Source organism: Ursus arctos, unplaced genomic scaffold, assembly GCF_023065955.2.
Source record: "Ursus arctos isolate Adak ecotype North America unplaced genomic scaffold, UrsArc2.0 scaffold_19, whole genome shotgun sequence".
NCBI classification, from domain to species: domain Eukaryota; kingdom Metazoa; phylum Chordata; class Mammalia; order Carnivora; family Ursidae; genus Ursus; species Ursus arctos.
In genome coordinates, this window is record NW_026622863.1 from 54,008,175 (window position 1) to 54,031,625 (window position 23,451).

The following is a 23,451-nucleotide window of genomic DNA, read 5'->3' on the forward strand; positions in this document are numbered from 1 at the left end:
CAGGCCTCTCTAGGTCCCATCTCAAGGAAGTGTTCCTTAACAAGCTTGTCTGCACAGGGAGGCTGTTTTCTGGATTCTTGTGGACCAGGGATTGGAAACTCTGACTCTCTGCTCTTTCTGCCAGTTCCTAATGCAGTGACAAGTCTTGGGATGCAGGACCAGACCAACAACTCCATCACCTTAAACTGGACAGCTCCCCTGGGCCCAGATCATCCTCCCTACACCTACTGGGTCTCATGCGCCAAGGAGGGGATTATTGCCATTAAAACCCAGGACACTCCAGATACCTGGATCACACTGAAGGATCTGGAAGCTGGGACCTTGTACACCTTCACCGTCTGGGCAGAGAGGAATGGGGTCAACAGTGATAACAGGACACTCACTGAAGCCACTGGTGAGACTCAGGCTAGTTCTAGACAGACCCAGTACTATGGAGATGGGAAAAGGAAAGGATTGGGGAGACTTTGGTGACCCCATCTAGCCTCATTGGACCTTGAGCTTGTAGGTCTGCTTCTAGGAGGAGTCTGTCCTCAGCAGCCAGGGTTTTCCAATTATGGGGAATGAAGAGAGCCCCTGACCGCCCAGCACCATCCCTCAGGAACCAAAAAAGCTAGAAGACTGAAGTGCACACCTCGTCCCAGTGTATTCGCTGAACCCAAAGGGACCCGCCTCTCAGCCTATACATGGAGGGCCCCAAGTGTGACAGGAACCAAAATTATGCCAGGAACTAGGTTCACTGTGGGTGGATGGAACCTGGAACTCTTTAGTCTTTGGCCACTTGGGCTAAGATGACTAAGGTCAACAGCTCCGTCTAGAAAGAAGGGTCCAGAAGTAAGGAGGGACCCTGCCTCAAGCTGCTCATGTGGGAGACAGTGCAGAGAAAAGTGATGGGTGGGACCCAGGGCTATAGACTCAAGACAGAGAGGCCCCAGGCGATCCTGGTCCCCACCTGGCCTCTTTTCTGTGGTTCGAACTTCCTAGGAAGTGGACTCACCGAGCAATCAGGGGAGCTGAGCAGGCTCGGGATCGAGGGTCCTTGAGGATACACCCCCTTGAGCTTCTATCCTCACTTGTCAGCTCCCAACAGGGTCATGGATCTGCACAAGAAATCTCAGACCAACAACTCAATCACCCTGGGGTGGAACGCCCCCAGAGGCGCCCACTCTCAGGCCTACACATACTGGGTCCAGTGCTCTCCTGGGGGACATCCCCAGGGAAAGCAAGACCCCCAAGGACATCAGGCCAACCGGACAGTCAGTACCAATGAGACTTGCTATGAGATGCAGACCCTGGAACCTGGCACTCTGTACAAGTTCAGCGTGTGGGCAGAGAGGAACAATGTGGCCAGTTCTGCACAGAGCCTCTTTGCATCCACAGGTGAGATGGACCCCCTTCTACCTGGTGGGGGCTTGGGTCAGACCTGGGGGCAGTGGGAGGTGAGTGGACTCCAAATCCCATCAGGCCATGGGGTCATGATTTCATAAACTGCAGTGACACAGAGCATCCAGGGACTCATGGGAATTGTGGTTTGAAGGGGAGGGTCTGTTGTGTGTCCATTAGGGGAGGACAGAGTATGAGAGATGAAGAGGGGTTTTGATTTTGGGAAGGAAAGGACGGGCTAGTTCTCAGAGAATTGGCACCACAGGTGGGAAGTAGGGGTGGGTGAGGGGATGGAAAGCCACCCTGTGTGGCTCCTACTGACCCCTCCTGTGCTGTCCCCCCAGTCCCGAGCCTGGTCACCATCACCTCCTGCATCAGCACCTCTGGGGGACATGGGGTCATCTTGACCTGGTCCTGCCCCCGAGGAGGCTACGAGGCCTTTGAGTTGCAGGTGGGTGGACAGGACTCCCAGAACACGTCCTCCTGCGGGATGGAGGTGAATGTGTCGGGTCTCTGGCCGGCCCATTCCTACCCAGCCACCGTCACGACCCTCTGGAATGGAATGAGGGCCAGGTCTGCCTCTGTGACCTGCCACACTGAGAACACAGGTGAGCAGAGCCCCACGGGGATGAAGCTACGGGGACCCCATCAGGCTCTGTTGGGAGGCCGTCTTACTTACCCAACGGGTCCTGTGCGTTTGTCTGTTTGCTTTGTTTTCTGCATTCTTTAAAACAGCTTTGTCGAGATATAATGCACATATCGTACAATGCACCCACTTGAAGTGTAGAGCTAAGGGTTCCAGAGCATTCGCAGTACTATGCCACCCCGTTACCTTCCCAGGAACATTTTCCTTACCCACCAAAAAAGGTTGCCTCCTTAAGCCATCACCCCCGAGTTTTCCCATGTCCCCACCAACCTGGCCTAGGGAATCTCAAATTTACCTTCTGTTTCTATAGATTTGCCTGTTTTGGACATTTCCTAAAAAGACAATCAAACAACATGGGGTCTTCTGTGGCTGGCTTCTCTCACTCGGTATAATGTCTCTAAGGTCCGTCGACGTTGTAGCATGTGTCGGTGATCTCCTTTCTTTTCGCCAAACAATATTCCGTTGTATGGAGAGACCACATTTTGTTTGTCCGTCTGTCTGTGGATGGGTCTGTTGGGTGGTCTCCACGTTTTGGCTATTATGAGTAATGCTGCTATGAACATTTATGTACATGATTCTGTGCGGACACACATATTTATTTCTCTGGGGTATATACCCGGGAGTGGCACCGTGCACTCAGATGGGCAACTCTGTGTTTAGCCTTTGGAGCGCTGCCAAACTTTTTTCCGATGTGGCTGCACCATTTTCTGCTCATCACTGGGGTATTTTGGAGAAGTTTGAGCCTCATACTTAGGAAATCTCTGATCATATACCTTGGCTGTGGTCATAGGCTTCACTGGGCCCCCTCAGTCACTTCCTGTGAATCAGGACCTCTTATAAGATTGGGTCTCTGATCTGGAGAGAGATTATGGTTTGGGGCAATGATAAATGAATTCTACTTCCACCTGGGCTTCTCTGGATCCTACTTTCCAGGCGGGTCTCTTGCTTAGCAAGCAAGGTCCCTGGGGGACCAGGTCCATGAGGGGAATGGCTTCCCCACCAGGCTGTGTCAGACCCTGCCAGAACCTGTTGGCGGGTCCTAGTCACCGAGACCATTGGGAAGCGACAGCTGATGGAGGTAGGCTGTGTGCTGGAGTCTACCCCAAGACCAGGTGTCTAAGGACAGATCCTGGGAGATCTGTGCCTGTTAGAACCTGGGACCCAGACCTGCAGCACCACCATTGCAGGGGAGCCCTTCTGCTAGCAAACGGGACCTTTGAGAAGACGAGCCTCCATTCTGGGGAGAGCCATCCATGCCATCCATGCCATCAATGCCAGATAGTGGCTTCCCAACCTTGGCACTATTGACTTTTGGGGACGGGTCATTCTTTGCTGTGGGGGCTGTTCTGTACATTGTAGGGTGTCCAGCAGTACCCCTGGCCTCCACCTGCTGGATGCTAGGGCACCGCCACTCCAGTCGTGACAACCACAAATGTCTCCAGACATTGGTGATGTGTCCTGTGGGGCCAAAATCGTCCTCTCCAAGAACCATTAGTGTAGCCCATGGAGGGGCAGAGTCACTCTGGCAACCGGGCTACCTGAGCAAATGGTATCTTCGGACCAGGCTTCTGGGGAAGGCTGTGTGGGAGATGAGGCTCTATCCAGTGGCTTTCTCCTCTCCCTCTGTGCCCTCACATCTGTCCTGTAGGCCCTCTGGTCACATTCCAGGCAAGGACGGAGGTAGGAGAGACAGGTTGCCAGCAGATGAGGCCAGCACTAACAAGTCCTCATGCCTCCTCCCCCAGGGGTCATTGCGGGAGCCATTGTTGGCGTCATCCTGTTTCTCATCCTGGTGGGTCTGCTGATTTTCTTCCTGAAGAAGAGGTGGGACTCTGCATGGGGCTGACTGACTACCTGGAGAGGGGGCAGGGGGAGCGTAAGTGTCCCTGGTTCCAGCCTGACTCCCCCCGGGCCTTCTGTTGCAATGTCTTTTTTCCAGGCACGAGAAGAGCCGGAGGGAACCAGCACCCAAGGGTCTGATCTTCAGGTAAGCAGAAGGTGTTGGGGAGCACCTGGAAGAACTGCTGTCAGGTCAAATCAAGGGGTGTTTGCTGCTCACTGGAGAGGTCAGAGTGCGGGCTCAGCGAACCCACCCACACAATGCCTTCTGCCCCAAGGATCACAAGCCTTCCATGCTCCCCACAACCTGGGCCAGTGGCTTCGGAGTCAGTCTTAGTTTCAGCTCTGGGACTTTACACATCCAACAGCATATTCACTGAGCATCTATTATGTGTCAGGCACTGTTCTAGGTGCAGAGGACACAGTGAATTAAACAAAAATTTCTGCCCTCATGGAGCTTACATTCGAGTACAAGAAGCCCTTAATAAACAAGATCCTAGTGGTTGTGATGCTTACAATAGGCAATAGAGCAAGAGGTGGGACTAGAAAGTGTAGAAGAATATTTTAGATCGGGTGCTAAAATTAGAGAAAATTGTAGACAGGTGTCCAGGAAAAGCCAGACTAAGATGATGACTAAGAGGAAGTCATTTGTGCAAATCCACGTGAACGTCTTGGGAAAGGGCATTCCAGGCAGAGGGACCAGCAAGTGCAAAGGTCCTGAGGCAGGTGCATACTTGCAGAGTTTCGAGAATGTTGGTATCTCTGAGACTAAAGCAGATTGGGTGAAGGGCAGGAGATGAGGTCAGAGAGGTATCAGGTGGGACAAGGTCAGGCAGGACCTTGCAGATGCAAGTAAAGAGTTTGATTTTATGCTGATTTTGGGAGTTTTGGGAGGGTTTTGAATAGACTCAGTGACCCAATCTAACCTACTTAAGAAGCAAAGGCAAGAGTCAGAGAGAGAGGAAGTGGTATGTAATAATCCAAACAAGAGACAATTGTTTTGGACCAGGAAATGGTTAGAGGTTGTCGTATTCTGGATATGGTTTGGGTATTTAAACAACAGGTCTGGCGAAGGAATGGGCGTGTGGTTTGGGAGTCGGAGAGGGTGCAAGTGTGAGCCCAAGGAATTCAGCCTGAGCAGCAGGAAGATCAGAGTCACCATTGCTTGAGATGGAATTACTCTGGGGTCAGGTGTGGGGGAAAGTGTCAGCAGCTCACGGTGGACATGCGACATCCACGCAGAGACACTTCCGATGGGGCAGCTGGATGAGCCGTTGGAGGGCAGGTCTGTGCGCATGTCTTCATTGCTCTGAGTGTTCTTTAGGTGGGGTCAGCAATCATCGAGTCTCTGTGTTAGAATGATCCCCCGGCATTGACAGAGGAGAGACGGGAAGTTGGGAGAACAGCTGTGATGGGCTGGCCAAAAAAGGAGGTGTAAGCTGAGGCAGGGGCTGTCAGAAGCAGATGCACGGGGTGTGGGGAAAGGTGATGTCCAGTTTCTCCTTTGCCATAGAAGCTGTTCTAGCCAGCGTGCCACCCCCGGTCAAGCTGACTTCTCCCCACCTTCCCCTGTGCCCACCTGCCCTCTGCGGCATCTGCGACAGATCATTAATCCATGCATTCGTTGGATTCCAAGCCTGGCTGGCCTTTGGTTGAGCACATGGCATCTGCAGCTTCCACATCTGTGTCCAGATGTCCTCCTGATAGTCCTCTGGGACACCAGGTGCAGGTTCCAGGAGGCAGGGGGCACATCGATCCAAAGGTCGGGAGAACGGGCAGGAGGAACTAGTGATGGGATTTGGGAATCAGGTGTAGAGCTCGAAGGAGAAGCCATGTTAGTGGACTAAATCTCGTAAGAAGTGTGTGTGCAATGAGAGGACAGGCTTGGAGACGGACCCTCAAGAATGTCACCTTGTCTTGTGGATGCAGGAAGAGGGGCCCCTGGAGGAGAAGGAGACCCAGCGGCCAGGGGCGTGGTGGTGGTGCCAGCAGGGGTGGGGGATCCAGGAGGGAGGGAGGAGTGGTGGGTGGAGTTACATGCTGCTGAGACTCAGGCCAGGGACAGACTGAGAGCTGGCCCTTGGAATTGGAGAAAAGGAGGCAAACAAGATCGGGGGACTCTGGGAAAAGCAGTCCTTGCCCCGTGGAGTGGTGCTGCAGACACCAGGCCTTGGGGAAGGGCAGGAAAGCAGCAGAGAAAACCGGTCTGCATGAGAAGTTTGAACGTGCATGGGTGTTTGAACACATTGTGTTGCTGTTTAGGGGTGATAAAGCCAAACAGCAGAGAGACGACCGCCCCTGAAAACAGTCTATTATGCTCACAGATCCCAAGAGAGGCGGACATAGTATGGCCCTCAGGGCTACACGGGGAAGCACCAGGCTCAGTCGGGAGGTAGGGGGGTGGGGAAAGTGCAGTTGAGAGCCGCAATTATGGTTTCTGTGGGGAGGAATGGACAACACCAGGCCAACAAGCTAGGTGGGAATCACTTTGGTGAGCTCTGGGGTGTAGGGGCTGCCCTTGGGGGCTGAGGGCAGGTGCGTAGTGGCCCAGAGCATGAGACCCCCATGGAGGAGATGCTGCGTGTGTGTGTGGGGGGGGGGGGGGTCACCCCGGCTCGAGGTGTGGGACACACTGCCCTCTAGCTGGGACCTCAAAAGTGGGTCGAGATAGCGTTCGTAAAGTTGTCTCACAAGCAGAGGATCGAGAACAGGTTGGAGCTGGAGCTGCATGAGTCAAAAGCCTTTTTTTCATATAGAAGAGAGATGATTAGCACGTTTACCAGCTAAAGGGAAAGAGGAGAGGGTGGAAATGCAGACTAGAAGGAAGGACTGATGCGGGAAAGGGTGGAGGGAATTGGAGCCCGGGAGAAGCGGAGTGGCCTGAAATGGGAGAAGAAGCCCCGTTTTCCTTTTTATAATTAAAAAAACTGTAACTGTGGTCGAATACACGTAACATTTACCATCGTACCCATTTACAGGTGTCCAGTTCCGTGGCATTAAGCACATTCACGCTGTCATGCAACTGTCACTCCCGTCCGTCCACAGAACTTTCCATCTTGCAGAACTGAAACTCTGTCCCCACGAACGCCCTCCCCATCCCCCTTCCCCAGACCCTGGCTCCACCGTCTACTTTCTGTCTCTGTAAATCTGTCTGCCCTAGGGACCTCATCGAAGTGACTCATCAGTATTTGTCCTTCTGTGACTGGCTTATCTCACTCAGCATAACGTTCTCCAGGTTCATCCATGCTGTAGTCTGGGAAGGAATATTCTTCCTTTTTTTTTTTTAAAGATTTTTTTTTTTTTTTAATTTGAGAGAGAGTGCAAGAGCACAAGCAGGGGGAGCTGCAGAGGGAGAGGGAGAAGCCGACTCCCTGTTGAGCAGGAAGCCCGACGTGGGGCTCGATCCCAGCACTCCGGGATCATGACCTGAGCTGAAGGCAGATGTTAACCGACTGAGCCACCCAGGCGTCCCCAGAATGTCCTTCCTTTTTAAGTCAGGATAATATTCCATTGCACAGACCACCTTTTGTTCATCCGTGTTCCACCGATGAATGCAGTGACAAGTGAGTGAGCGGTGGATGAAGGGTAGTGGACTCTGGGCTGTTTCCACCTTTGCTCTTTGAATAATGCTGTTACGAACATGGGTGCACACTTGTCTCTTCGAGACCCGGCTTTCAGCTCAGGAGTGGAACGGGTAAATCAGCAATGCCGTTTTGATCCAGCACATTCATTTCTGAGTATTTATGTGCAGGAAATGAGATCGCTATCTTGGCGAGGCATGTGCGCCCCACGTCCACTGCCGTGTTATGGATGGTGGCCAAGATTCGGAGACACCGAAGTGGCCACGGATGGTGAATGCATAAGGAGAATATGGTGTATCTGTGATGGAGTATTATGCAGGCTTAAAAAAGAAGGAAATCCTGACATTGGTGACATGGTGTGCAGATCCTGAGGACGTGATATGGGGTGAGATAAGTCAGAGAAAGAGAAATACTGCATGACATCACTTGTATTTGAAGTTTAAAAAAAACCAGCTGAGTTCATAGAAACTGAGACCAGACGGTGGCTGCCAGAGGCAGAGGGAGGAGGGCTGATGAATTGGGTGAAGGGGGTCAGAAGGTGCAAACTTCCAGTTACAAGATGAATAGGTCCTGGGGACGCTAAGAAACACATAACAACAACCAGGGGAGGACAGGCTTTTCTCTCATCCCAAGAGCACAGGACCGGAGGAAGTTAAATTCTGCCCCTTTCCCACAGCTTCATGGAGGACATCCGGGCAGAAGACTTTGCTGACCATGTCATGAAAAAGGAGAAGGATGGCAACCGTGGCTTCGAGGAGGAGTACGAGGTGGGTGGGAAGCGAGGGGGTGGAGCTGCGCGGCACATGCCCCGGGACCTCGCCCACCTTTTGGAATTAGAGGAAAGCAGGGCCACCTGTTTTGTTTGCTTATGCAAACAAGAGTCTTTTTTTGGCTCCTTGAAATCTTATGGGTCAGTGCTGAAGAAACACCTTGGTTTTTCCCTGGCGCCTCTTCTCTTTCCGACCTCTCTAGCCCGCACTGTCCCGCAAATCCTCCCAAGTGACCTGTGGGGATGGTGGCACACCGGCTTTATTTTTGTGGGGGCCACAGAATTCCAGGGCGTGGGGGTGAGTGGAGTGGTGCTGAACGGGGTACCCCTGGGGGAAGGTGGAGAAATTCCAATGCCTGTGCCTCTCCCCTCTGCCTGTGCCCCCAGCAACTGGCTCTGGAGAGCCACAGCCAGTCTCAAACGGTGGCCTCGGCTCCTGAAAACAGCGCCAAGAACCGTTACAGTAACGTGCTGCCCTGTGAGTCTTAGGCCCCTGTTGACTTCCTCCCCAGCCGTGGCTTTGTCAACACCCCATCCCCCGTCCCCATCCCGTAAGAGACACAAAGCCCTTGCCCCCCAGAGGTGGGCACCCCGGCCCCTCTTGGAGCTCCCAGGCCTTCCACGTGACTTCTGTCCCTGGGTCTCGCACCCCCGGCCCCCGCTCTGCTTCACTGATGCTGGCCTCTTCCCCCAGATGACTGGTCCCGTGTGGCCCTGAAGCCCCCCCAGGAGGAGCCAGGCTCTGACTACATCAACGCCAGTTTCATGCCTGTAAGGTTGCGGTTGGGAGCCAGGAGGGTGCTGAGTGATGCTGAGAAGGGAAGGACTGGAGCCTGTTTCCCTCCACCAGGGCCTCGAGAACCCCCAGGAGTTCATTGCAGCCCAGGGCCCCCTGCCCCAGACGGTGGGTGACTTCTGGCGCTTGGTGTGGGAGCAGCAGAGCCGCACCCTGGTCATGCTGACCAACTGTGTGGAATCCGGCCTGGTGAGAGCCCTGCAGGGTCTCGGCATTGACCCCTGAGTTCCAACCCACGACCCTGCCCTGGACCCGGATCCCACTGTCGCCCTGACTCAGACCTTGCTGATTCCCTCCCACAGGACCACAGCCTCCTCCAGTCGCCCCAGCATATCCATTGGTCCATATAACCCAGTGACCTGGGGAAGGAGGGGTCCTCCTGGCTGGGATGAATGTAACCTGGCTGGCCTGGGGTCTTGCCTCCTCAGCAGGCACTGAATGCAAGCCCCACAGTGTAGAAGGGCACCGGGAGGGGTTGTGTGGGGCCTCCTGTTCTCTGACCTCCCGGTTTGCCCCCAGGTAAAGTGTGAGCATTACTGGCCTCTCGACGCCAAGACCTGCACACATGGGCACCTACAAGTGACGCTGAAGGGTGAGGAGGTGCTGGAGAACTGGACAGTCCGAGACCTGACGCTCCAGCACGTGAGTCCGTGGTACTCGGCCAGCCCCATCCTGACCATCATCTCCTCCCCTGGATTCTGTGCCTCAGAACCCCTCCCGAATCCGAGCCCTCTGTCACTCTCCCAGGGGACCACAGTGTGCCCAGGGATGCCCTCCACCAGTCAGATACCAGCCCCCCCCCACCAACCCAGGCACCCTGAGCTCTCCCTCCCCAACCCACCCCCCGTCTAGATGCAAGAGCAGAACACACTATCCGTGCGTCAGTTCCATTATGTGACCTGGCCAGACCATGGCGTCCCCCGCTCCCCAGACCCCATGCTGGCCTTCCAGAAGATGCTGCGGCAGTGGCTGGACGAGAACGTGGAGGGAGGCCCCCCCATTGTGCACTGCAGGTGAGGGCACTGCCCCTGAGGGACTCAGGAACCTGGGTTAGTGGGTCCTTGGGCATCTCTAGAGGAGATGGAAGAAAGGAGGAGGGGGTAGAGGATGTGGAGGCAGAAAGCAAAGGGGCAGCGAGGCTGAGGGCCATGAGGATGGGGTGACAAGATGGGAAAGCCTGTTCGAAAGGTCAAGGAGGGGAATGCGGAGGTGGGGAGAAGGGAGGGAGGGGTGAAGGGCAGGAGGGCCAAGCAGCATTTGAAACACCTCCAGCGTGCCAGGGACCTCACCCTGTCCACCCTGTCCGCCATTCCCCTGATATTGATCCTGACGCCTCTGGAGATGAGGTTCCCGGGGGAATCAAGGGGCCTGCTCCAGAGGGGCGGACAGCCTCTGAAATGGGGCTCTGGCTGCAGGGACAGCCTCGCAACCTCATGACCAAAAGGGTTTCCTCCCCGCTGCAGAGCTGGGGAAACCCAGTCAGAAAGCTGAAGTCTTGGGTTCAAGGCTGCTAGGAAGTGGCCATACTGATGCCCATGGTGGCACTCTTTTTTTTTTTTTTTTTAAAGATTTTATTTATTTATTCAACAGAGATAGAGACAGCCAGAGAGAGAGAGGGAACACAGTCAGGGGGAGTGGGAGAGGAAGAAGCAGGCTCATAGCGGAGGAGCCTGATGTGGGGCTCGATTCCAGAACGCCGGGATCACGCCCTGAGCCGAAGGCAGACGCTTAACCGCTGTGCCACCCAGGCGCCCCCCATGGTGGCACTCTTAAGCTCTGTGCTGAAGTGTGTCCGAACACCTGCCCTGTCCCCAGATAGCGCCCCCTGGAGGTGTCCCCAGCAGGGGGTCATCCCTCCCGCCCAAGCACAGAAGGGACTTGTGCAGAGTGGTTAAGATGGTTAACTTGAACCTTAAGAAGGAATGAAATACTGATTCATTCGACGATGTGGAGGAACTTTGAAAGCATGATGCTGAGTGAAAGAAGCTAGACGCAAAAGGTCCCACATAGTATGATCCCATTTGCAGGAGATGTCCAGGATAGGAAAATCCACAGAGCCAGAAAACAGCTCGATGGTCACCAGGGGCTGGGGACAGGGGAGCAGGGGGAGCAACTGCTTAATGGGTACAAGGTCTCCTGGGAAGTTAGAAGTGTCTGGGAACTAATTAGACCGGCTGTCACACAACATTGTGAATGTCCTAAAGGCCACTGAATTGTTTTCTTTAAAATGGTGAGCTTGATGTTTAAACTTTTTTTTTTTTTTTTTTTGGAAAGATGACCTTAGGAGTTCCTTTTCTCGAGTGTGAACTCCAGCTCTGTGGTTTATTGTCCTAGTGACCCAGGACAGACAAGTGACCTCATGTCACTCAGCCTCCATTTCCCTGTCTGTAAAGTGGGTGTGCTGGCAGCTCCAACTTCTCAAGGCTGGGGCAAGTGAAAAGGGCATGTCAGGCACTTGAGGCAGAGCCTAGCAGACAGAAGGAACTCCAGGCATAGTCACACGCAGTGGCTTTTTACTCCGTTAAATAGCCCCCACTTATGCTGTATCCCCCAGAATGCTATCTTGCCGAACAATGTCCGCATCCTGGGTGCTCCAAACACAGATCCCTCCAATCAGGCAAGACTCCCCCTTCCTGTAGCCCAACCCCTTCTTGTTCCTGTCTAGTGCTGGCGTGGGCCGCACGGGCACCCTCATTGCCTTGGACGTCCTGCTGAGGCAGCTGGAACGGGATCGATGTGTGGGGCCCTTCAGCTATGTGCGGAAGATGAGGGAAAGCCGGCCTCTGATGGTGCAGACTGAGGTGATGGGGCTCCTGAGGGCACAGGGCGGGGGGCTCTGGGAGGGGGAAGAGGCCAGGGCTCACCCCCTACCCTGTACCCCCCCCCAGGCCCAGTATGTGTTCCTGCACCAGTGCATTCTGCGATTTCTCCAGCAGTCAGGCCAAGCCCCCACAGACAACGGGGCTGCATTTGAGAACCCGCTGTATGAGAATGTCTGAGCCTCGGGAGGGCTGAGACCCCAGCCCAGCTAGACTTGAACTCTGGATCCCCACTTCAGCCCAGATTCCTGGAGCCCTGGGACAGCAGAGGGCTGGGGTCCCAGACTCCAGGGTCTTGCAGGGGTAGAAGAGGCCTGGCAGCCTAAACCGTTTCCCTGGAGCAGAGGGCAGGTGGGTTCAGGTATCCTAGACTCCTGGTTCTTCTGAGGAGGGAGGGATGGGAGCTAGGATTTCCTCGCTCTTTGAGGGAGGAGGTGGCTGGGGACCCAGGCTGCAGGATTTTAGAGAAAGAAGCTGGATCCTGAGGAAGGAAGAAATTAGAGTCTGGAATTCTAGCTACCCCAGGAACAAAGGCAGGGAGGATCTATGCCATGTTTTACTCTAGAAACCAAATCAGTCTCCTAGGATCTGAGATTTCCCTGCACCCCACTGCTTGTACATATCTTTTTCTTCTATCCCATAATTTATTAAATCACTATTCTCCCCAGAGACTCTTGGTATAGTGGATTTCTGGGTCTGGAAATAATATTGGGGTGAGAGTGGGGCTAGATTCCTGATGTTCAGGCACTGAGGTAAATGTCCTGGGAGCGAAGATAGAGGGACCCACAATTTTGCACCCGAAAAAAATGTGTTTGGATAGTTGAGTCTCTCAGAGAGGGTTGGAAGTCCACACTTATGTCCAGGGTCTGGGCAGTGTGGACACTGTTTGCTGAAGCTAGGAGCATAGGGGCTTGCTTCCTGAGCCTGCTGTTGGGGGAACTTAGAGGGTGGGGTGATGTCTGGGGCGGATTCACTGGAGACTTTCAGGCTGAGTCTTGTGTCTGGATATCTGACTACTTGGGTCTCCAGAGAGAGGCTCCGGGGTCCTCGGATCAGGTATCCTGGCGGCGGTGGGGGTGGGGAGAGGGGGCCTGGATGCCAGACAGCGGGACCAGAAAGCAAAAAATCCTCGGGGACCAGGATAAATATCCGTGGGCACCCTAGTGGTTCCTGGTTGGGGGCGGGACGAGGGGCGGGACGGGGCTCTCCCTGTACCCGGGACCTAACACGCACGCGCACTCACACACACACACACACACACACACACACACACACACTCCCCGGCCGGCTCCGCTCAGCCGCGCCCCCGCCCCAGCGATCTCGGCAATCAGCACCCAGGACAGCGCCACCCGCCAGGGTGCGGGGGCGGGGTCCGGGCGGGGCCGGCGCCTGGGTGTCTCCTGCGAGGGTCCTGTCCAGCCGCCCAGCAGGTAAGAACCTCTGGGACGCCCTCCCTAAACGCCCTCCTCATCTCCATCCCAAGAGAGACGGGGCGTGTGTGGGGGGGGGCGGGGGGTACTAGGGAGGGACCGACATAGGGAGTGGGACGACTGGAGCCTGAAATGGGGAGATTGGGATTTAGAGACAGGTGTGGAGACAAAGAGCAGAGGGGCGGGAGGAGCAGGCAGGGGGCAAGACTGGGAGACCCCTGAGTCACAGACCAGACCACAGGCCGAGAGCCAGGAAGACAGAGACAGGGGCGCGGCGAGAGGCCGGGCGGGGGTGGGGGGAATGGACAGAAATCGCGAGTGGAGAGAGAGGTGTGGAGGCCGAGGCGGTCACGAGGACAGGTGTGAAGACAGAGCTCGGGATGCGCGGGAGAGACAGCAGGCCGGGAAGGATGTGCGCCACCCCCATACTCCCCCCCCGCCCATCCCCACCCCGGGCAGTGGCAGCAGGGAGACCTCGGCGAGAGCGGGGAGGGCGGGGAGCCCGAGTCTCTGCCCGCAGGGCCAGATGTGCAGGGAGTAGCCAGCCGAGGGCGCGTGGACCGACGGGCGAGGCTGCCCTCTCCCCACGCTCGCTCTGCGTGGGGCCGGGGCTGGGGTCCTGACCCCGCGAGGAGCGAGCCCGCCACGCCTGGACTCTGCATCTGTACGTCAGCCCCGCCCGTTGTCTTGGCAACAGCCCGTTGCCAGGGCAACCATCGTAGCTCCCGCCCCGCCCTAACCAGCCACCCGTTGCTCGGGGCAACCCAGGGCCCTGGTTCCCACGCCCGCCTTCGCCCACTTCCGGTTCACGCCCGTGGGGACGAGCACGGAAGGGGTAGAAGTCGGCGGGATTCCTGGGGGGCCTTGGAGGGCGGGGGCGTCCCTGTGGGATGGAACTAGGTCCTGGAGCCCACCCCCGGCGCCCGCCCTCCGTCGCGGGGAGGCTGACACTACAACCCCCAGTATGCCTCGCGGCTCCTGGCTGATTCTTGTGCGGCCGGTCGCCCAGGGTGCCGATGGGAATTGGAGTTCTTCGTTGTTCGGAGGCTTCAGTGAATGCACGGGGTGGGCGTGGGGGGCTAGGGCTCTTGGGTGTCTCCACAGAAAGGACCGTAAGACCCCGCCAACATGTTCTCGGAGCCCCCAACCCCAGGGACTCCAGCGCCCGACACGCCTCCTGACTCGAGTCGCATTGGCCAAGGCCCTGGTGAGCGAGCCTCGGGGCCAGAGCGGAGGGAAAGCCCGGCTGGGATTCTCAGGGGCGGGATTCGGACGGGTGTATTCGGCGGGCGGGCGGGAAAATCCGGGTGGCTTTGCAGTCGGAATCCTGGGCTTGACTCTTAAGTGAAATGGAAAAGGAACAGGTTTGCAAGAAAATCGAGAACCAGATCAAAGAGTGTGGAATGGAATGGGATCTAGGACTGTGAGTTGGAAGGGAAGTTCTACCTCTGCCTTCTTTTAAAGATAGGGAAACTGAGGCTGGGGGAGGGGCATGGCTTCCAGACGCGTCAGGGGTTGAGCAGAAATTAGAATGGGGGTGGAAGGGGCGGTGGAATTAACAGGCAAGACAATCTGGAAGGTGTCCGGCTAGAATAGGGCATCAGATTGCTTTATAGGTGAGCGCAGTTGGAAGGAAAACACGGCAATAAAACGGAATGGAAATGGCGGGAGGGAAAACAAGGCCAGAATTCCAGCTTCCACGTGTAATTGGGACTGAATCAACCAGCTGGCTTCCTAGGGCCTCAATGAGTGTTGTCTCCATGCCCTCTGCAGTACCCCCCTGGGCCCTGGCCGCAATCGTTCTGGTCTCAGGCCTCCTTGTCTTCGGCTGCTGTTTCTGTGTCTACCGGAAGCGTTGTCGGAGGCGGTTGGGCAAGAAGAGCCAGGCCCAAGCCCAGGTCCACCTTCAGGAAGTGAAGGAGCTGGGTCGGAGTTACATTGACAAGGTGCGGCCTGGCCCAGGCCCTCAGCCCTGCCCCGACCTGCACCCTTGGCCCAGCAGCCTCAGTCCCTGTTCTCTTCCCTCCTAGCCCACCTTATTGGCTCATCTCCTATGGGTGTTTAGCCCTGACCTGGACCCTAGGGATCTGGAGATGGGCCGAATCTAGTCCCTGTTCGTGAGAACCAGTCTGGTGGGGAAGTCAGACACTCACACAGACATTCACAAGACAGGGTGGCATGTGCCACATTAGGGGCAGCACAGAGCATATGGGGGCACCACCTGATAGCCTGGACAGTCCAAGCATGCTTCCCAGTAGAGGTATCTTCTGTGCTGAGACCCAAGGAACACATAGAGTTCGCCACAACTGAGAGAAGGACATTGTAGCTCGAGGGAAGAGTGTGTGCTGGGGCCTGGAATCCAGACTCTGAGGCATTTCACAATAGCTGGAGCACAGATGACAAATATACCGCACTCTAGAGTGGGTGGCTGAAGAGCTCAGTAGTACCCACGCCACGGTAGCAATTGGGAACCATAGAAGAGTCGTGCTGAGCAGAGGAATAGGGTTGCATGGGTGTTGGAATGAATCCTCTGGAACCCATGTGGAGGACAGATTTGGGGCAAGGAGTCCAGGGAGGAGGCTGGCATAGCAGCCCCCAAGAGAATGAAAGAAACATATGTTGGAAGAGGCCACTGGAGTGGAGAATGAAAGCTTACAGGTCTGAGTGCAGAGTGGAATGGTGTTCACCTGGGAGCCAGGAAGTTCTAGGTTTCCAACCCAGAGCAACCATTCCCCAGCTCTGTGACCTGGGGGAATTCACTATCCTTCTCTGAGCCTCAAGTGTGATGCCATTGGGGAGGCCCGTATTTCCCTTCCTCCCTAGTCGACAAATAGCTGTTGTAATGATCACCTATCAGGTGGAACCTTTAGGGTCCGGGTACCCAGCCACCATCCCTATCACTCAAGCCAGTGACGTCCAAAGACCACCTGCATGAGACTCACCTCGGGTTCTTGTGGAAACACAAATTCTGAGTCTTGCACCAGACTTACCAAGTCAGACTCTCTGAAGTGAAGGCATTTGACCGCGTTTCTCAGGGGAATTCTGATTCACGTTGAATTTTGGAAATTAGTGGCTTAGGTTAAGGAGAACTCTTGTTCTAGCTTAGAATGGCCAATACAGGGTAAAGATACTATTCCTCCTCCGTGTTTTTCTGTGGCAAGATCACTAATCAACATGTCAGTTTGGACAACCACCCCATACATTCATGAGCATGTGAAATAAAATCTTCTGAATCCTTCTTGTAGGCAACAAGATGTTATCAGCACCTGTTTTCCTAGTCTAGGCATGACAACACCCTGCATGTGTGTCACAGGGTCTGTTCTCCCCCATAGCAGACATCATTAGTCAAACTTAGACTAAGTATTGCATCTGTATTACTATGACTAGTCCCTGCCTGTGGCAGACAACACTAGTCAAACTCTGACTCTGCTTAGCCTGTAAGTGCTCAGAGATAGCCTGAGGGATCAGTGAGTCTCCCTTTGCTTCTGGGCCTGGAGGATACCACTAACAGGGGAAAAGTTCACCTGTCCTTGCTGCTGGCTCCCTAAGGTACAGCCAGAAGTGGAGGAGCTGGAGCCAGCACCATCTGGGCCAGGGCCGCAGGTGGCCGAGAAGCATGAGCTAGGACGACTGCAGTACTCACTCGATTATGATTTCCAGAGTGGCCAGGTGGGTGTAGAGGGGGGAGGTGCTGTGGAGGGGAGGGTCCCAGGGTTCTAGCCCCTTTCTAGAGAAGGCTCCAAAAAGGAAGCTAGGACTAGAGTCCCCTTATCACCTTTTAGCTGCTGGTGGGCATCCTGCAAGCTGAGGGATTGGCAGCCTTGGACCTGGGTGGCTCCTCCGACCCCTATGTGCGGGTCTACCTCCTGCCGGACAAGCGGAGGCGGCATGAGACCAAGGTGCATCGGCAGACGCTGAACCCACACTTTGGGGAGAACTTTGCCTTCAAGGTGAGCTCCTGGCCTCTGTGCCCCAGGCTTGGCAACCTGTCCCCAGTCCCTGGAACACTGTGGGATGACCCGTTCGGCTTTTTTCTGGAGGCAGTCACAGCTCAGGTAGCAGCTACAGCTCTGGGGACTATCACACTGGACCCAGGATTGTCCCCATGGGGCACTGCTGACCCCTGGGCTGTTGCTTTGTCCCATTTGGGTTCCAGAGACTTCCGCAGAGCTGTTCCCTTGAACCCTTGCTGCCCAACTCGCCGCCTTCTACTTGGATGTGCTATGCCCCACTTTCTGTCTCTCTGACTTCCTACTCCCCACCTTGTGCTCTCTTCTCTGTGGCCCCCTCATCTAGGTCCCCTACGTGGAGCTGGGGGGCAGGGTACTGGTCATGGCAGTGTACGACTTCGATCGCTTCTCCCGTAACGATGCCATTGGGGAGGTGCGAGTCCCCATGAGCTCTGTGGACTTGGGGCGGCCAGTGCTGGCCTGGCGGGAGCTGCAGGCTGCTCCGCGGGAGGAGGTGAGCACGCGTGGCCACGCCCCCGCGGATGGGCCCGCCCACTGCGAGCCTGGGCCAATCAGATCACAGGCTTCCTGGACCCTCGGGGCTCGGGCCATTCCACCTTGCGCAGAGTGCTAGTCCCAGGGGCTCTCCTGGTAGGTCACCATCTTCACTCCTCCTTGGATTGTACCACTGTGGTCTTCACTGGACCATTCCATTCTAAGGCGGCGGGGGGAGGAAAGAAAGGTCCGAGAAGGGATGGATGTGAAGCAGGGGCTCTGGCGAGGAGACCCTCTCTGTCTTTTAGCAGGAGAAACTTGGTGACATCTGCTTCTCCCTCCGCTATGTTCCTACGGCCGGGAAGCTCACGGTCATCGTCCTGGAGGCTAAGAACCTGAAGAAGATGGATGTAGGGGGGCTCTCAGGTGTGTGGGAAGCAAGGGAATGGTGTAGGGGCGAGGGGTAGGCTCTGTAGCAAAGGTTCTGGCAGTTTCTGGGTCCTGAGAGTCCCTGGTGGAGACGGAGGTGCAGACTGCCAGGGAGGATATAGACTTGCTTTGGACACAGAGAGACCTGAGGGGTGCACAGGGTGTCTGTGTGCTGTTCCAAGGAAGATTCTCATGCATCCTCCTCAACGTGATCCCCTGTGCTCGGCGTCGGGAGCTGTAAGACCCCTTTCTCTGCCCAGATCCATATGTCAAGGTCCACCTGCTGCAAGGGGGCAAGAAGGTGCGTAAGAAGAAAACGACCATCAAGAAGAACACTCTGAACCCCTATTACAACGAGGCCTTCAGTTTCGAGGTGCCCTGTGACCAGGTGCAGGTGAGCTCAGACCTACCCGAAGCCCCTGTCAGAGCAGCCCTTCCCCCAGAGTCCCAGGCCCTTAAAAGCCCCCGTTGCTAGGGGAAGGGAGACTCCTTAGCAACGTTTAGAAGCCAGGTCCTGGGGGCCTGAGGTTGTGATTCCAAAGTCAGTTTCCTCTTATGAGGACCAGGGCGCCCAGCCCCCAAGCGAGACCATGATGCCCCGCCCCCAAGGGAGACCAGGCCTCACCGCTCCGGCATTATGGGTACTAAGGAAAAGATTTCTCCACAGCTCTTCAGGAACAGGGCCTAGGCAGGATCCAGGCCTGGCTCCTCCACCCATTTCAGAGTCCTGAAGGTTGGCTCTCCCTTAGGACACTGTTCCCTAAGGAGACTCCTAACAACCCCTTACCAATGGGGTCCTGAGGGTTTATCTCCTTTGAAATCTGATGCAGAGGAAGAAAGAGTCCAGAGCATCCCTCTAAGAGAGGCTCTCCCCTCTCTCCCCTCCCACCCCCTGCACTGTTGGAGTCCCCTGAGAGGCCTTAGCACAGGGTGCTAACAAGTCCCCCTAGACCTCTGGTTGCTAGGGAGAGGGTCTCCTTGGCAATGATACCCAAGCCCCTCCCCGCCATGCCTCCTTCACGAACTCTCCTGTCTCTTCCCCCCTGCCCTTCTTGTCTCTAGAAGGTACAGGTGGAGCTGACCGTGCTGGACTATGACAAGCTGGGCAAGAACGAGGCCATTGGGAGGGTGGCCGTAGGGGCTGCAGCCGGGGGAGCTGGCCTGCGGCACTGGGCAGACATGCTGGCCAACCCCCGGCGGCCCATTGCCCAGTGGCACTCACTGCGGCCGCCTGACCGAGTGAGGTCGCTGCCTGCACCCTGATCCCCACCTCAAGCCCCTTGCCAAGCCTGGACTCGGCCCCTGACCTCTGACTCCTGGCCAAAGCCACACCCAGGCCCACCTTTAAGCCTTCTCAGACCACTGACCACCCCCACCCCACCCCAACCTGACCCGTTCCTGCCTTCCCATCCTGCATTATACCCATCAGGGTGACTTGCCAACTCTCCCACCAAGCACATACTCAGAAGCCCCAGGGACCCCTGGGGGAGGGGAGCAATCTGGCCTCCCCCAACCCCAGCCTCCCACTCTCTGCTTTGACAATCAGTGAGCCAGCCTTCACCCCCCTTCGCTCCCAGTGCCCCTCTTCCTGCACAGGATCACCCTCTCCTGTCCCTAGTCGGATTCCTGCACCACTCCTGGGACCAAATAAATACTCAGCAACTTTGGTGGCCTGGCCTGGTGCTTACTGGTGGGGGTGGGCAGGGCAGAGCCCGGGGGCCCAAGAGGGTGAGATCACCCAAGGGCAAGGATAGGGCTGCCCATCCTAGAAACACACTGAGGGAAACTGGCCCACCCACCCACCAGCCATGTATTCACTTATTTGTTCACACACCCCTCCGAGCCTGGATTTCTTCATCTGAAAAAATTGTGGTCATAACAATACCTCCTGTATGTTTGCTATGAAGAGTCCATGAGAATCACTTATGTGCTCACGAATTTAATCTGCTCCTGCACCCATGACTTCCATAGATTTTCATACCCATATTTTCCTCCCTTCCTTTCTTCCTTCCATCATTCATCCATTCTATTTTCCCTGAGGCCTTCAGTGTGGCAGCTTCTGTTGGATGCTGGGAACCCCAAGTTGATGCAGATCCAGACTTTGCCCCTGAGCGACTTACTCTAACCACAGAAACAAGGTAGATATGTAGAGTCTGGGAATAAGATTCCCAGAGACTGGGAGAAAGGACAGAGTTACGCTGGGAAAACCAATGGTTTCACCTCTTCTTTTAACAAATTCTGCCTTGTAGTCTGTGTCTAGTAAAGACAATTATATCATTGGCTTCTCCCTCCTCTCATCCCAGACAGGATTTCAGGTGGTAGACAAAGGATCATGAAATTTGGCAAGAGAGCTCTCTGATCGGGAGGTTAACTGGAAAATGAAGCAAAATGTTCCCCCATGTACTAAAGAAAGGGCAGAGTATTAACTTGCACTGAGCTTCCTGGTAGTCAATGGGAAAAGGGAAATCTGATCAGTTACACAGGTTGTGATGTCTATGCGATTTAACAAATTTCTTCAAAGGGATGCAGTAATTTCTCATGTGTGAGTGAGTGAGGGGACGTCTTTATGAAAACAGCATGAGGTATTACTGTTATTACTATTACTGCTACTCCTGCTAACAATAATCCTCACAACAACCCCATGAAATAAACATGATTATCATTCCCAGTTGACAAATGAGGAAACTGTGCTTCAGAGAAGTAACATGACCTGCCTAGGATCATACAGCCAGGAAATCTGTCTTTTTTTTTTTTTAATTAATTTATTTATTTGACAGAGAGAGAGACAACCAGTGAGAAAGGAAAAACAAGCAGGGGGAGTGGGAGAGGAAGAGGCAGGCTCCCAGCGGAGGAGCCCGATGCGGGGCTCGATCCCAGAATGCTGGGATCATGCCCTGAGCCGAAGGCAGACGCTTAACGACTGAGCCACCCAGGTGCCCCAGGAAATCTGTCTTTAAATCTGTTCCGAGTTAGGTGATGGTATTGGGGTCCCTGGTTCCATGTCTCAACAAGAGAACTGACAAATGAGAAGAATAAAGCCATTACAAATGGTGGTCCGTACTGGGCAGTAAGCTAATGAGAGCTGAGATCATTTAGAAAGGGCAGTCGGGGACAGCGTTCCTAAAGAGGTAATGTTTGAGCTGTGCATTGAAGGACAAGAAGGAACGAGGCTGGCAAAGATGAGGGGGAAATACACTGGAATATTATTCAGGCATAAAAAGGAATGTTTCTACTGATTCATGCTATGGCATGATGAACCTTGAAAGCAAGACTGTAAGTAAAAGAAGCCAGACACAAAAGGCCATATATTGTATGATTCCATCTGTGTGAAATATCCAGAATAGGCAAATCCATAGAGGGAAAAAAAGTAGATTTGTGGTTTGCAGGACTAGGGAAAGGAGGAAATGGGGAGTGACTGATTAATGAGTACAAGACTTCCTTATGGAATGATGAGAAAGTTCTGGAACTAGATAGTGGTGATGGTTGCACAACATTGTCAATGTACTAAATGTCATTAAACTTTATGTTGTGTATTTTTTACGACAATAAAAATAAGCAAAGATGAAGGGGAAGAGAATTCCAGGCAAAAGGAACCCTAAGTTGCAAAGGTCCTGGGGCAGGAACAGGCTTGGTGTGTTCTCAAAACAGCCAAGATGCCAGTGAGTCCTGCAGGGTGTGCCGAGACCTCAGCTTCACCCCCCAGTGCCCAGAACTGTCCTCAGAAAGGGGGTGGACCCCCTTCAATCCATCACACCACTGCCAGCTGCATGTTACCGTTCCCAATTTACAGAGCAGAAAACTGAGGCACAGAAAGGGTGACTGACTTGTCTAAGGTTGCAGAGCTGGAGGAGATGAGGCAGAGAGCCAAGCCTCCTGTGATGGGTGCTGGGGCTGATCTGGAGATGTGCCTCACTTGAGTCCCTGCCCTTATGGACCTCAAAGACAAGTTAAGTCACCTGGTCGAGGTCTCTCAGACAGCAGGTGAAGGCAAGACAGAAAGCCAGTCATATCTGACACCGAAAGCCACATTGTCAAGCATCCTGCCATCTGGTCTGAATATAAAGTATTGGGAGTCACAGGGTGTAGACTGTTGTGGCCATTCTGCTGGGAAGACAAGAGCAGAACTAGGAGGAAGATCCCCTGCTGGATTTGGACATTTCCAGGGGCAGTGGCAGGAGGTAGGGGGTGGGGAGGGAGTGGAAATTGGAGGAGCAGAGGGAAGAACACAAGGAATTCAGATGCAGAGACCAGAGAGGACTTGATGTGTGCCGTCATCAACTTTCTTTTTTTTTTTAAGTTTTTTTTAAAGATTTTATTTATTTATTTGAGAGACAGCATGAGAGAGAGATCACAAGCAGGGGGGAGGAGTAGAGGGAGAAGCAGACTCTCGCTGAGTGGGGAGCCCGACGTAGGACTGGATCCCAGGACCCTGAGATTATGACCTGAGCCAAAGGCAGACGCTTAACAGACTAAGCCAGGTGTCTCTTACCAATTTTCTGAAGCTCTACTGTGGGTCTGCCTGTTTCCATGGTGTAAATAGTCCCAGTGTGGCTGATTTCAAGATGCCAAAGTGAATTCACTGAATATGGAGTCGAGAAGAAATGCCTATTAGTATACTATCATATAGTAATATAGTATTCCCCAGGGTCAGGATGAAGGCTCCAAAATTTAAGGTAAAGCCGACGACACAAAACAAAACAAAACCACCAGTCATCAAGATAAATAGTATTTTAATACAATATTCTTAAAAATTAAAATTAACGTAAAAAAAGTGATCCATGGTGGGTAAAATCTAAAAAATTTTAAGACAGGGTCTGACCCTGCCCTTGGACCACTCTGCTTCATCCTAATCCTGGCCCTGTTTCTCATAAAATTTTACTTAGAAAAATAGAACAGCCAGTGGTCTTAGTTTGCCAATTTGAGTTTTTAAACTATTGCGTTCAAATATTATTCCCTTCATTTGGGTACAACTGATGTAAAAAACCTTAAGACCATCAACAACAGGAAAGTATAGTAAAGTAAGAAGTGATGAGTTTTGAGTATATATTACCTTTATTTTAATGTAATGCATTTAATTTCAATTCAATTTTAGTAATTAATACAACAATTTAATTTTTAGTAATGACTGTGCCTAACAGCCAGGTTGCGAAATTACTGGCACTTGACCAACCAGGGGCCAGTGCTAGCTAGCCCCAGCCCTTCGCCGCATTTCCGCCTGGGTGTTAGAACCACGGTGTGAGGGGGAAAGGCGACCCAGAGGTCTAGGCCGCGTCACTTTAACGTGAATTAATCAAGATTCTGTTCCGTTCTAGGTCAA

General features: G+C 54.1%; 2 protein-coding genes across 2 annotated transcripts in view; both read left to right on the forward strand.

The window, feature by feature from the left end:
- The window catches only part of PTPRH (protein tyrosine phosphatase receptor type H), a 23,076-nt gene extending 10,587 nt beyond the window's left edge, over positions 1 to 12,489 (forward strand). The window contains 14 exon segments of the mRNA XM_057314654.1: positions 125 to 394; positions 1,078 to 1,377; positions 1,725 to 1,988; positions 3,772 to 3,850; positions 3,966 to 4,013; positions 7,323 to 7,332; positions 8,133 to 8,213; positions 8,603 to 8,693; positions 8,910 to 8,986; positions 9,066 to 9,200; positions 9,531 to 9,653; positions 9,864 to 10,024; positions 11,677 to 11,812; positions 11,900 to 12,489. Coding sequence (XP_057170637.1) covers positions 125 to 394; positions 1,078 to 1,377; positions 1,725 to 1,988; positions 3,772 to 3,850; positions 3,966 to 4,013; positions 7,323 to 7,332; positions 8,133 to 8,213; positions 8,603 to 8,693; positions 8,910 to 8,986; positions 9,066 to 9,200; positions 9,531 to 9,653; positions 9,864 to 10,024; positions 11,677 to 11,812; positions 11,900 to 12,010 — 1,886 coding nt within the window. The 3' untranslated portion in view covers positions 12,011 to 12,489.
- Positions 12,490 to 14,188: 1,699 nt separating this feature from the next.
- Positions 14,189 to 19,785, forward strand: SYT5 (synaptotagmin 5). The gene is made up of 8 exons (XM_026488473.4): positions 14,189 to 14,467; positions 15,034 to 15,206; positions 16,810 to 16,929; positions 17,043 to 17,210; positions 17,557 to 17,724; positions 18,014 to 18,131; positions 18,395 to 18,528; positions 19,197 to 19,785. The coding sequence occupies exons 1-8, from the start codon at positions 14,389 to 14,391 to the stop codon at positions 19,395 to 19,397; spliced, it is 1,161 nt and encodes a 386-aa protein (XP_026344258.1). The 5' UTR covers positions 14,189 to 14,388; the 3' UTR covers positions 19,398 to 19,785.
- Positions 19,786 to 23,451: the final 3,666 nt, after the last annotated feature.